General features: G+C 42.9%; 1 protein-coding gene across 1 annotated transcript; it reads right to left on the bottom strand.

The window, feature by feature from the left end:
* Positions 1-11,018: 11,018 nt before the first annotated feature.
* Tas2r139 (taste receptor, type 2, member 139) lies at positions 11,019-11,978 on the bottom strand. Its single transcript, NM_001080905.1, is given in 1 exon segment — positions 11,019-11,978. A coding segment is annotated over 1 exon segment (960 nt).
* Between the last annotated feature and the right edge of the window lie 2,807 nt (positions 11,979-14,785).

Genomic DNA, 14,785 nt, shown 5'->3' with positions numbered 1-14,785 from the left:
GCGGGTGTGGGATCTCCAGCAAACACAGGACGTGCCCGGTCCTAGATGAACTCTGCCTCTGTGTGTCCCGATCTCACCAGGCAGCTGTCTTGCAGCAGACAAGTTGGTCTTACCTGTGGTCCCGAGGCTCAAGTTTGCTCGCGGGGTGCTGCCCACGTGCTCTCTGCAGCGGCAGCAACCAGGAAGACCTGTGCCGCCCCTTCCGGGAGCTTCAGTGCACCAGGGTTCCAGATGGCCTTTGGTGTTTTCCTCTGGCGTCCGAGATGTATGTACAGAGAGCAGTCTCTTCTGGTTTCCCAGGCTTGTCTGCCTCTCTGAATGTTCAGCTTTCCCTCCCACGGGATTTGGGTGCAGAGAACTGTTTATCCGGTCTGTTTCCCTCAGGTTCCGGCGGTGTCTCAGGCAGGGGTCCTGCTGCTCCTGGGCCCTCCCCCTCGGGAGCCCAGAGGCCTTATACAGTTTCCTCTTGGGCCAGGGATGTGGGCAGGGGTGCGCAGTGTTGGTGGTCTCTTCCGCTCTGCAGCCTCAGGAGTGCCCACCTGATCAGGCAGTGAGGTCTCTTTCCCACAGGGTCTGGGAGCAGAGAGCTGCTGCGGGCGGGGATCCGCGGGCGTGGGACCTCCGGCAAACACAGGACGTGCCGTGGCACAGATCTTAAGATAAGTGATGGGACAAGCATCCTCTAAGCAGTTACCTTTTGTTTCCAGACTCAAGGATTCCCTCAAGTTGCGAGGAACTAGGATTATGAAAAAGGATCTAAAGAAAAATTTGGACTTTGTGAGAGATATTTGCCCATGGTTCCCCCAGGAAGGAACAATTGATGAGAAGCAGTGGCGTAGAGTTGGTGATTGTTTCAAAGACTATTATGAGACTTTCAATCCTGAGAAAATTCTGGTCACTGCCTTCAATTACTGGTCTCTTATTAATGAGAACCTTAGGACCACTCCTGAGTGGCCTGACCTTCAACACTTGGTCACAGAAGGGGAATGTTCATTAAGAGAACATTCCTTGAGGCCTGTCTCCCTCCCCTCATCTACTGGCCCTATTTTGGGAGAAGAGTTGGTCTCCAGCATTAAGTCACCTTCCCAGTCGGTAATTATTGACATGGAAAAGGCCTCTAATCCTATCCTTGCTAGACCTATCTTCACAATACAAATCCAAAAGGCAGCTTTATCTTACCTTTCAAGATTTAGGCAATGATGGTGTTGTCGCGTCCCGTTCCCCCCTCCACCTTATGGCACCCTAGATGCAATCCTTGATTCACCTCCTGTCTCCAATGCCTGTCATCAGCTGACCAATGACGTGGTGTCACTGAGATACATGATCGAGACTAGAAAAGCCTGGCTTAAAGCCTCAGGCCAGGGTAAAAATCAAGAAAGAAAACCCCATAAGGTTCTAGCCTTTCCTCTCTCTTTACGGAGTGTGTCTAAGGTCGTCAGAGACCTCTCCACCCCAGGTAACCTGGAAAAAGAAGAGGACTTGGTGACTGATGATGATGACAAGGACATTGATGATGAGCCTCACCCCAACTCACAGGGAGCAAGAGATTATCCCACAGCCCCTGTGGTGACCAGCTTTGTGTCTCCCACTGTTCACATGCCTAACACACTGAGTTACCACTATCAGCCTCTATTAAATTTTAGTAAAGCTCAAAACAGCAGTATCAAATTATGGTCCTGTAGCCCCTTTCACATTGGCATTCCTAGAATCCTCTTCTGAGCTATGGCTCACGCCAAGAGACTTTTCTCAGTTTGCTCGAGCCGCACTCTCAGGAGGTGACTTTGTGCTTTGGAAGCATGATGTGGTGTGGTCAATATTCTGGACCTCCACCGCCATTTGGTGGCCTACTTCACTCCACCCAGACCTCTGTAAACTAGCCCTTGGGGCCTGAGCCCCTTGGGGCCTTGAACATCGGCTTGAGCTTCAAATTGCCCCAGAGGATAACATGTCCAACACCTAGAGCAATCAGGCCCAAAATTTGTTCATTTTGGTCTGCAGGTCTGTCAAGCCTGGCTGCAATAATGTAATAAGACGCATCTTGCTCCAGGCCACTGACTTTTATGTATGCCCTGGATACCACAGGGGTCGTGCTCTCCTCAATAAATGTGGTGGCAAGTCAGATCACTATTGTGCTGTCTGGGGATGCAAGACCACAGGAAGAACTTATTGGGGACCATCCTACTCTTGGGATTAAATCATAGTGTCTAGGAATTTCTCCCACCTCTCTAACTCTATCCTCCACAACCTCCTCTGTAGGAGCAGTGAGCCTTCCACCTTGGGCTAGTGTCTTATCCTAAATATTATAGATTCACAGACCACACAAAGGACAAAGACTGGACACACAGCTTCTCCTGGGGCCTCCGTCTATATCATTCTGGGACAGACACAGGTCTCATTTTTACCATCAAACTTCTCAAGGAACACTTCCATGATTCCAGACCAATACTAATTGTGCCTAATCCCATCTTAGTACCTCCACCTCAACCTCCTAAAAAACTGCTGTCCTCTGCTAACCATGTTCCCACACTGCCACTCCCCTCTTTTCACTGTAGCCAATTTACCTCCCCCTGTTCAAACAAAAGAACCTAATCCTCACCCTAATAAATCAAACCTTTCTTACACTTAATGCTACCTCCCTTGACCTTGTGGACGATTGCTGGCTATGTCATCACTCTCAGCCACCCTTCTACGAGGGGATCGCTATTCCTGGTACATTTTTTTTTTTACCATCAATGATTCTCGACATTGCCGCTAACAACCTGGAGAGTGGAATGGTTTGTTCTCTCCCAGGTATCTGGATTGGCCCTTTGTGTCGCCCTTATAAACTCACCCTTCACAGTATGCCCACCTTTGTAATCTCACCCTTCCCCCTGATAAAAATAGCCAATACCTGCTGCCCCCTAATGACCCCTAGTAGTTTGCCTTGATGGTCTTACTCCCTGCCTTTCAACTGAGGCTTTCTCCCCAGAAAGTTCTGACTTTTGCATTCTTGTACAATTAGTCCCTTGACTAATCTACTACCATTCAGAGGAATTTTTTCATCTCTGGGAATCAGTCTTCTGACCCACCTCCTGCTTTGGTCTGTCAGCGACGAGGACCCATTTCCGCCATAACCATATCAGTGCTCCTCGGCCTTAGTGCCGTGGGAGCAGGGACAGGTATCTCTTTACTTGTTCTCTCTAAATCCAGGTATCAAGAAGTCAGCGCTACCATCGATGACAGTGTCCAAAGACTCTAACAAGGGGTCGACGATCTTTCTGACTCCCTCTCTTTCCTCACAGAAGTGGTCCTTCAGAATCACAGAGGACTCGATCTGCTCTTTTTACAACAGGGAGGACTCTGTTCAGCACTCAAAGAAGAGTGCTGCTTCTATATAGATAAGACAGGCAGGATGAAGGAGCGTATGAAAAAGGTTAGAGAATGCTTAGAAAAGAGGAAGAGAGAGAGAGAGAGAGAGAGAGAGAGAGAGAGAGAGAGAGAGAGAGAGAGAAAGAGAGAAAGATGAGAGCCGGTATCCCCATGGCTTTCCACTTTATTACTCTCCATTTAAGACCACTAGTAGGGCTGTTTTTGCTTATTTCTTTTGGCCCTTGGGCTCTTAATAGACTTATCAGCCTTGTAAAGCGGTAAATAAATGATTTAGCAGCTAAACCCATACAGATTCATTATCATAGATTGGCTATGGAGGGTCAAGAAGCCCAGGATGAAGGCACTAATCCATCTTGGGTGTTCTCTAATCCCATCTCCACCCAACCATTTCTGCCCCTGGACTAGATAAGGGGAGGCTGCCCAGGCCCTCTGCCTTCTTAGTGGTAGAGCTTCTTGGTTAGGGTTGTGAGGTGAAGCACTGCAAGGGGACACTTCTGTCATAATTATAAAGCTCCTGAGCCCCCTGAGGTACAAGCCTGACTGCATAGGAGTTGATGTCAAAAAGAACTTTCCCCTCTCCAGGAAAAAGACATCGGGACAGGTATGATGCCTAGGCCTCACTGGACTACACCAGAGGTTCGGGGTGAGGGGGATTGGTGTCATTACAAGGTCCCCTCTGGCTATTGGAGGTCAGGCCTCTATCCCTGCCCTAGCAAAGATTGTTACCACCATGGTCCTTCTAAGAAAAGTAAAACGGGGAGATGTTGGGAGCAGCCTCATGTTAGATTTAAGCAACCAATCTTAAGCCTGCAGTTCTGCTTGAATTTAAAAGATAGATATAGATCTTGTTGTTAGGTCACTTAGCATTGGTGGTTAGGTCACTTAACAACCCTCCCTGTACTATTCCTCCTGCTGACTAATTTACCCAGTCAACATCCTGTTCAGAGTCAAGCTCATTCCTTTGTGGTTACCTAACCCCACCCCACATCCTGCTTTTACCAGTATAACTTCTGCCTGAGAAAAATTAAAAATTGTTAGCTTGATCAGACCTCCTCTCTTGCTGTCCGTTTTTTGTCTCTTGCCCCCATCCTCTCCTAGGTGGTCCCCAGCCTCTGTTGGCTGCCCCGAGGGAAGGGGCAAAAGTAAAACATAGCATAGAAAAACTCCAATTCAAAAGAGAGTCATCCAGTCTCATAGCTGAAACCACAACCGAGAGAGACTGCCAACAGGCCAATAATGAGAAGTCACTATAACATGAGTTGAGTCAGTTGTGAGTCTCCTCCCTGTAGGTACTGTTCATCTTCCTGGACTAGAGTTCAGCCCTGGGAGTCACAGTGGCTCACAAGTGTTCACAATTTTCTCAAAGGGAAAGGCCACTGGCACTTGTGTTTGTCACTGGCACCATTGATGGACAGAGTAGTTCACCATTTCCCAAGGAGCAAGAATAGCAATGGCCTTCACGACTGCAGTTTCGCTTCTCTTCATGGCACCCACATTGCTTAGCTTCTCTTCCACTTTCATCTCTCCACCGTTTGCATGCTTCCTTTTCTCCCTCCACTCCACCACCTACTTTCATACTTCTGTCATGTCCAGCCTGCTGAGGGCCAAGAACAGCCCACAGTATTGTCTCTCCATGTGACTTTCTAAATGCAACACTGCCTTTGTTTTAAGAACTAGTAATAGCTAACAAGTAGCATATGTATGAGATATAATTTTGTTTTTCACATGATAGAAATGAAAGACACAGATTGCTAAGACTCATACTGATGGTAAAAGTGAATTAGAAACATCACTAGTATCCTGTGCATGTACAGGCTTGTCCCCTTGCTAGGGCTCCCTCTAGTGGTGAACAGCGGTACTGCACATGTGCGGTTTATGCACCAGGTGTCAGTTGACCGTTAATATGCTAATGAGGTGATTCATTCTCCGCCAATTCCTGGAGGACAAGTAGTGGGGTGATCCATGCCCCACCAATCCCTGAGAGATAATTAGCATATTGTTGTGTATATAAGTCGAGCGACTTTGCTGCTCGAAGTCCCTGTTCAAGAGAGCTGTAACACTAAGAGAGCTGTAACACTAAGAAGAGCTGTAACACAGTAAAGGCTTGTTCGCAGAAGAATCCTGTTGCCGCGCGTCGTTCTTGCTGGCGGGACATTGGGCGCGCGACATTGGGTCTGTTATTGGTTGGCCATTCAATCAGTTTCTGCTCCACACCCTGTGCCTGCATTTCTTGTAGACAGGAAAAATTTGGGTCAAAAGTTTTGTGTGCGGGTTCGTGTCTCAATCATTTCATTGGGGGTTCCTCCCCATTCCCTCTCCCACCTAGTTTCCTAACTCCATTTGCCTTCTATGACTATTTTATTCTCACTTCTATGTGAGATTCAAGCATTGTACTTGGGCCTTCCTACTTGTATAGTTTCTTTGGGTCTGTGGAGTGCAGCACAGACATCTTGTATTTTATGGCTAATATACACTTATAAATGAGTACATACCATGCATGTCCTTCGAGGACTGGGTTATTTCACTCAGGATGCTATTCTCAAGTTCCATCCATTTGCCCACAAAATTCATGTCTTTTCTTCATTTTTTAAGTTATCTTTTTTCCTTTTATTAAATATAGTTCTTTTCACATACATCACCACCACTACCACCACCACCACCACCACCACCACCACCACCACCACCACCACCATAATCATTATCTACATATTATTCACTTTACATCCTACTCACTGCTCCCTCCCAGTCATCCCCATTTCTGCAATCCCTTTCCCATATCCTCTGAGCAGGTGGGGGCCCCCTGGGTCTATCCCTACCACGGCTGGCATATCAAGTCTCCCTGAGGTGAGGTACATACTCTCCCACTGAGGCCAGACAAGGCAGTCCAGTTAGAAGAACATATCCCAGGCAATAGCTTTTGGGATAACTGTCTCTCCAGTTGTTTGAGACATGAAGACCAAGCTGAACATCACTACGTATGAGCAGGGAGGCCTAGGTCCAGACTGTGTATGTTCTTTGAATGGTGGTTCAGTCTCTGAGAGGCCTAATGGTCCAGGTTAGTTGATTCTGCTGGTCTTCCTGTAGAAGTTTTATCTCCTTAGGGGCTGCAATCCTTTCTCCTGTTCTTTTATAAGAGTCTCCAAACAACTAATTTCTTTGAGTTAATTTTGTATCTAGCCACTTTTCTGAAGGAGTTTAGCAGGTATAGGAGTTCTCCAGTAGAATTTTTGGGGTAGCTTATGTATACTATTATATCATCTGCAAATAGTGACACTTTGATTTCTTCCCTTTCAATTTGTATCCCCTTGATTTCTTTTAGTTGTTTTATTGCTCTGGCTAGAACTTCAAGTATGATATTGGATAGATAGGGAGAAAATAGGTAATCTTGTCTCTGATTTAGTGGAATTTTTAAAAGTTTATCTCCATTTAGCATGATGTTGTCTTTTGACTTGCTGTGTATCACTTTGATTATATTTAGGTATGTGTCCTGGATCCCTGATTTCTCTAATACCTTTAATATGAAGGAGTCCTGGATTTTATCCTTTTATTCTTTTAAGAATCTAATGAGATAATCAGGTGGCTTTTTTCTTTCAATTTGTTTATATGATAGATTATGTTGATGGAGTTTTGTATATTGAACCCATCCCTGCATCCTTGGGATGAAGCCTACTTACCTTGATGGATGATATATTTCCATGGATTAGCTTTGTGAGTGTTTTACTGAGTAGTTTTTGTGTCAATGCTCATAAAAGAAATTGGTCTGAAGTTCTCTTTTTTGTTGAGTCTTTATGTGGCTTAGGTCACTGTGGCATCATAGAATGATTTTGGCAGTGTTCCTTCTGTTTCTATTTTGTAGACTAGTTTGAGGAGTATTGGTATCAGCTCTTCTTTGAATGTCTAGTAGAATTCTGCACTAAAATGATCTGGCCCTGGGCTTTTTTTGGTTGGGCGACTTTCAATGATTGTTTCTTTCTTTAGTGGCTATAGGGCTGTTTAAATAGTTTACCTGCTCCAGATACATATGTGGCAGAGGATGGCCTTGTCTAACACCAGTGGGAGGGGAGGCCTTTAGTTCTGTGGAAATTTGATGCTGCAGCATAGGGAAATGTTGGAGGGGTGGGGCGAGAGAGGATGGGTGGGTAGGGGAGCACCCTCATAGAGGCAAAGGAGAGAAAGGAGAGGAAGGTATGGGAAGGGAGGCTTGTGGAGGGGTAACCAGTGGGATATAATTTGAGATGTAAACAAATGGAATAATTAATAAAAAAATAAAAAATAAAGTTATCTTTGTTTACTTCAATAGACAAATTTTAGAGTTATTTTAAAATATTCATTTTCCATGAATAATATATGTCTGTTATTTTATGTAGATTAAAACAATCCTATTTTGATTGGAAAAAAATAGTTTAGCTGATCCTGATTTAGCTTTGATAGGTGTTATCTGTCTAGAAAATCATCCACTTCACTAAGATTTTCCAACTTTGTGGATTACAGGCTTTTGAAGTAAGACCTAATGATTTTTGAATTTCCTCAGTGTCTATTGTTATGTTTTCCTTTTCATTTCTGATTTTGTTTGTTTGGATACTGTCTCTCTGTAATTTGATTAGTTTGGCTAAGGGTTTGTATTTCTTGTTGATTTTCTCAAAGAACCAGCTCTTGGTTTCATTGATTCTTTGTATTATACTCTTTGTTTCTAACTGATTGATTTCAGGCCTGATTTTGATTATTTCCTGCTATTTACTCTTATTTGGTGTTTTTACTTCTTTTTTTCCCTAGAGCCCTCTTTTATACAAATGATAAAGTAGTCGAGAAAGAAATTCAGAAAACAACACTCTTTACAATAGTTACAAATAGTATAAAATACCTTTGTGTAAGTATAACCAAGCAAGTGAAAAATCTATATGACAATCACTTCAAGTTCCTGAAGAAAGAAGTTGAAGAAGTTATCAGAAGATGGAAAGATTTCCCATGCTCTTGGATAGGAAAAATTAACATAATGAAAATGGCCATCTAGTCAAAAGCAATTTACAGATTCAATAGGATCCTAATTAAAATTCCAACACTTTTTTTAATAGACCTTGAAAGAGCAATTCTCAACTTCATATGGAAAACCACAAAAACCAGGATAGCCAAAAGAATCCTGAGCAATAAAAGAACTTCGGGTGGAATCATCATTCCTGATCTCAAGCTGAACTACAGAGCAATAGTGATAAAAACTATATGCTTGGTATTAGCACAGAAACAGACACTTTGATCAATGGAATCAAATAGATGCCCAGGAAATAAACCCACAGTCCTTTGAATATTTGATTTTTGATAAAGAAGCTAAAGGATACAATGGGAAAACTAAAACATCTTCAACAAATGGTGCTGATCTACTGGATGTCTACATGTAGAAGAATGTGAATAGATCCATATTTATCACCCTGCACAAATCTCAAGTCCAAGTGGATGATGAACCTCAACATAAAACCAGATACTCTGAAACTCATAGAAGAGAAAGTGAGAAATAACCTTGAATGCGTTGGTATATGAGACAATTTCCTGAACTGAACACCAATGGCTCAGTCTCTAAGATCAACAACTGATCTCATGAATGGGACCTCATGAAACTGCAAAGCTTTTGTAAGGCAAAGGACATTGTCAATAGAACAAAACAGCAGCCTACAGATTTGAGAAAAGATTTTTTTTAACCAAGTCTACATCTGATGAAAGGCTCATATATCAAAGATATAATGAACTGAAGAAACTAGACATCAACAAGCCAAATAACAGCTGGTTGTTGGTTGGCCATTCCCCCAGTCTCTGCTCCTTCCACTGTGCCTGCATTTCTTGAAGACAGGATAAGTTTTAGGTTCAAAGTTTTGTGGGTGGGTTGGTGTCCTTATTGCTCCACCAGGCTTCCTGCGTGGCCCCAGGGGGTAGCCTCCCCAGGATCCATATTTCCAATGCTGTGAGTCATAGCTAAGTTTGTTGAGTTGTTGATGGCAAACCTCTTGAGTTCTTCCACCCCAACTTGAGACCCATCTCATGGGCAAGCACCAATCCCTGACATTATTAATGATGCTCTGTTATGTTTGAAGACTGGAGTTCTTTGGCTGTTCTTTGAGAGGCTCCACCTACCAACTGACTCAGACAAATGCAGACACCCTCAGTCAAACAGTGGGTGGAACTTGAGGTCTCTTATGGAAGATTTGGGTGAAGGATTAAGGGCCCCTTAAAAGATAGGAACTCCACAGGAAAACTGACAGAATTAACTAATCTGGATCTTTGGGGCTCCCAAAGACTAAACCACCAACCAAAGAGCATACACGTGTTGGACCTAGGCCTCCCCTAACTTATATAGCAGAAGTGTAGCTTCTGTGGGTCCCAAACAACTTGAGGAGGGTATCCCAAAAGCTGTTGACTGTCTGTGGGATGTGTTGACTATCTGTGGGATGTGTTTTTCTAGCTCAACTGCCTTGTCTGACCTCAGTGCCAGACAGAATGCACCTAGCCCTGCAGCGACTTGATATGTCCAGGTAGGGGGATACCTAGGGGGGATCTTCCAGAAGGGGAGATGAGGATGAAGGCACAATTGTGGAAAAGGTTACTGGGAGTAGGGGAAATGTGTAGGAAATGTGTAGGATGTACAGAGAAGAAATAAAACAGAATAAAACAAAACAAACAACTAAACACTTTATTTTTGTACTTATGAAGAGAATATAAATCTTTTAATCTGTATACATGTGTCTATCTCCTTTAAATAATGGGACCATAGGGCCGTTGAGATGGTTCTCTGCCTGCTGATTGGCCTGATGACTTGCACTTGATCCCCAGGATCCACTTGGTAAAAGGAGAGAACTGACTCCTGCAAGCTATCTTCTGACTTCCACATGCATGTCATGGCAAGTATGCATACACCCCCACACAGATTATAAATAAATACAAAATGTATATGTCACATTAATATTGTAGAAATAGAGGTTTTCTTATTGGGAGCAATTTTGCACAGAGATTCTTCTTATGTATACTCCTGAATTTTCACAAATTTATAAAACCATTCATCTAGAAAAAAGTCACATGGTAGGCTTTAGTTTCAAGGATATTTTTTGTGTTGTTAACCTTGAGAGCTCTTCTCAAATTAGTTACCTTGTGTCTTTAGAGGGTGCACACAAATGCATTTCCAGATATTGCTTAGAAAAACCCCATGAGGTTGAGAGGCACATGAAGAGGGAAAGAGAGGAGATATCAGAAATTCAGGTTTTAGAAATTTCTGCTTTGGTGTCTGTATCAATTATGATTGCACACTAGAACCACCTGGAATACTAAGAAAGCTTCTAAAATGGCCCAAAATCCTTACTTGATTAGTGTAAAATGCAAAGCTGGATGTTTTCAAGTTAGACCTAGGTATTCCAATGTGTAGTGGATGTCAAGAGTCCCTGCCTCAGATAGAAGAAGAGGGAGATAAACAGAGTTCTAAGGACAAGAATATGTTAAATATCACAACTACTATGCCCGCAAGGCAATAGAGAGCAATGGTGATCTATCCTGTATAGAGACTTTGCATGAGGTGGAGGGATCAGGTAGGGTTTGATTAACAAAGGTGCAGAGAAAAGAGAGATCCAGGTAAGTTGTCCATGTTGTGTGGTCCTCCATGTTGTGTGCTAATATCAGTATCTACTTTGTAAGTGCAGATGGATTTGGGACAGAAGTTGCTTCCACGTTCTTTTTAAGCCAGGGTTGCTCTGAATCAGTAAAACTGAGTGGCCAGCTGGGTAGACAGGCAGACTGATTCTGAGAACACTACTCCAGAAGAGACTGGCATCAGCTATGTTGGATGTGGACAGAAACAGAACAGCTGCATATAAGATGTAGAGAAAGAGAAAGCAGCTGGTTTCCTTGATGGCCTGCTTATGAGCCTCTACTCGGGGATTTCTGGAGTCAGCATCACTGTTTCTCATGTGCAGGGTGTGTCTCCTGAGAGAAAAAATTAGAAGAGTAGCTGTTGCAATGAACATGGTCAGAGGTGGGAGGATTCCAAAACTGAATAAAAAGGCCACATTGACCACATTGGCCTCAGCGACATAGAGTTCCATTGTGAAGTTGCAGATGTTGCTACTTAGAGAAATGTTGTTGTACACAGTGTATTTATGATTGCAGAAGAACATGCTGGAGCTGAAGGAAATAAACACCGAGAGCCATAGAAGCCAGGGCATCAATTCAGAAATTCTCCACTTTAGCTTGAAGAACAGGGGGTAAGAAAAATTGGCAATCTTCACAAAGTGGAAGAAACTAAGCAAAGCAGCAAACCAGAGGCTACAATAATTTAGGAATACAAAGCTTACCCTTGAGACTCTATATAAAACACTGTTGTAAGAAGAAAAGTTGAATATGGAGGAAGTCATTTCTATCAAGATGATGCTTTGGAGGCCTATTCTGGATACGCTCAGAAGAAGCAGAATCCTAGTAGTTATGGAAACTGCCCTTTTCTGAACCCATGACACTGCATTCACACCTGTGATGATCCCACTTGCAATGATACCTATGGTGCACTCAGTGGCCACAAGTGTTAGGATCAAGATGGACAGTGGTAGCAAATCTTGTTTCCAATAGTTGCTGGGTTGCGCCATCCTGGGTGGTTCCTCTTTGGAGCCTGCAGGAAAATGTGTCCCTGAAATTCATCGAGCAGTTCCCTGACAATGCCTGACTTATGTCATAGGAGGAAGAAGTTCGTGAACATATTCGGTTTGCTTATCTTTTTAATAAAATAAACTCAATTTGTTTATTACAAAATTCTTGTATTTAAATATAAAGATGCAAACGATGGAATTATTTGCTTTCAAGACCTCTCCCTAGATTTGGATGTGTTTATGTTAGTTTGGTCAGGGCTCCCAGGGAAGCACTTGTATGTTTTCAACTTCACAAACCACTAACATGGTATTGAGAACAATGCTTTTGACAGTTTAAAACCTTAATATAACAAACCAAGTCACTATTTAATACATTTTTCACTTGTGAATTCAGAAAATGAACATGAATCAATGATCTCTATGTGAATATTCAGATATTAATTTGAAGTGATTGAATTAATTAAAATTCATGGCATATGTATATATGTACTTATACTATTTTGTATACACACTTCTTATTTTGTGCTAGATAAGGTTCAAACAACAACAACAACATCAACAACAACAACAACATCACACACACACTCAAATATATACACTCATACTCACACACTTCAACATTATGCATATCTATTTTGTAGATGAGGAAATTCAGTTATACAGAGACTTAAAAACCTGTCTAAATTATACAACTTAAGAGTGAGAGATCTGGTATTCAAATCTAAGTCACTTGACACCATTCTTTTTTTAAGTGGTTTTGATAATTTCATACATGAGTGTTGTATTTGCATCATTTTTTTTACTCTTTTGCCAAACTCCAACTTCTCCTGTGTGTTTTTCTATACCCTCTTAAATTTGTGACCTCTCTTCTATTAGATAACACACACGCACACACACACACACACACACACACACACACACACACACACACACACACATACACACACACCACACAACCCTCCTGAGTCCATTTAGTATTGTTCTTATTTGTTCTTATGGCTGACCAATTGAGAGTGTATAATCTGGATAATGCATCAGAGCAATGCTTGCAAAAAACAATTCTCTCAGCACTCATTGGTTGTTTTTTACTCTTTGTTTAAGGATGGGGACCTGTGAAATTTCACCTTTCATGCTGGCATTTCATTCCTCATCCTCGTCCTCATCCTCGTCCTCGTCCTCATCCTCCTCCTCCTCCTCATCCCCATCTTAATCTTTCTTTCTTTCTATTTCTCTTCCTCCTCCTCTTTCTTCCTCTTCCTCCCCCTCCACTCCACTCCCCCTTCTTCTTCTTGTTATTTTGAGACAGGATTTCTCTGTGTAACCCTGGATATTCAGGAACTCACTCAGTAGACTAGCTTGGCCTGAACTCAGCAATACACTTGCCTCTGCCTCCCCACTGTGGGAGGTATAGTGTGCATTTCCAAGCCAGGTTTCATTATGCTGCTTTATTCAGGCAGCCATATTGGGATTTCCTGGGTAAGCTTTCAGATAAGATACTATTTCACAGCAAGTTAACACCTGGATCCTATTACTCAGTCTCTCATCTTCTGAGATAATCCCTGAACCATAGATATATGGGTGATATTTTAGATGTACCAGTAAGGGTTGATAACATCAACACACATTCTTGCTCACTGTTTGGATTTCTCTCTCTCCTCTCTCTCTCTCTCTCTCTCTCTCTCTCTCTCTCTCTCTCTCTCTCTCTGTGTGTTTTGTGTGTGTGTGTGTGTGTGTGTGTGTGTGTGTGTGTGTGAGAGAGAGAGAGAGAGAGAGAGAGAGAGAGAGAGAGAGAGAGAGAGAGAGAGAGAAGGCATATATTTGATTCAATTGTGATGTTTTCCTGGTAGTATCTTATGATATCATAACCACTTAAAAGGAATAATTAGAAGAAGACACATTTCTGTGTGTGAGTGTATTAAAATCTTGACAAAACCCTCACTTTTGAAAGTTATTTGTTTGCTGTCTATAGACTTAAGGTTAATATTTTCTCTCATTTCTTTCAAGAAGACACTACCTTTTAAAATTTTTTATTTTTTTACTTATTCACTTTACATCATGGTCACTGCACTCCCTCCAGGTCACTTCTTCCCACTATCCTTCCTCCATTTCCCCCCTTTCTTTTCTGAGCAGGTCTGAGCAGGTGGGGGCCCTCCGCGTACCTCCTTCCCCCCAACACTGGCACTTCACGTCTTTGCAAGGCTAACTACTTTTCCCACTGAGTCCAGACAAGGCAGCCCAGTTAGAAGAGCATATCCCATACACAGGGAAGAGCTTTTGAGATAGCCCTGGTCCAGTTGTTTGTGACCCTCATGAAGACCAGGCTGTACATCTGCCATATATGTGTAGGGAGGCCTAAGTTCAGCCCATGTATGCTCTTTGGTTGCTGGTCCATACTCTGAGGGTCCCAAGGATCCAGGTTAGTTGACTCTGTTGGTCTTCCTGGGAATTTTCTATTACCTTCAGTGTCTGCAATCCTTTCTTCCACAAGAGTGCCCAAGTTCTATCCACTGTTTGGCTGTGGGTGTCTGTGTCTGTCTGAGAGGTGGAGCCTCTCAGAGGACAACATGCTCCTGTTTATAAGCATAACAGAGTATCCTTAGTAGTGTCAGGTACTGGTGTTTGCTGATGGGATGGGTCTCAAGTCAGGCTGGTTATTGATTGGCTATTTGATCAGTCTCTGTTCCATTCCCCATGCCGGTGTTTGTTATAGACAGGATACATTTTAGGTTGAAACAAAAGTGAGTTTTGTGGGTTTGTTGGTGTTTTTATTGCTCCACTAATGTTTCTGCCTGGCTCTAGGGAGTGGC

Source organism: Rattus norvegicus, chromosome 4, assembly GCF_021556685.1.
Source record: "Rattus norvegicus strain SHRSP/BbbUtx chromosome 4, alternate assembly SHRSP_T2T, whole genome shotgun sequence".
NCBI lineage: Eukaryota > Metazoa > Chordata > Mammalia > Rodentia > Muridae > Rattus > Rattus norvegicus.
Note: the sequence above shows the minus strand (reverse complement) of the source record. Positions and strands in the feature narration are given on the sequence as shown.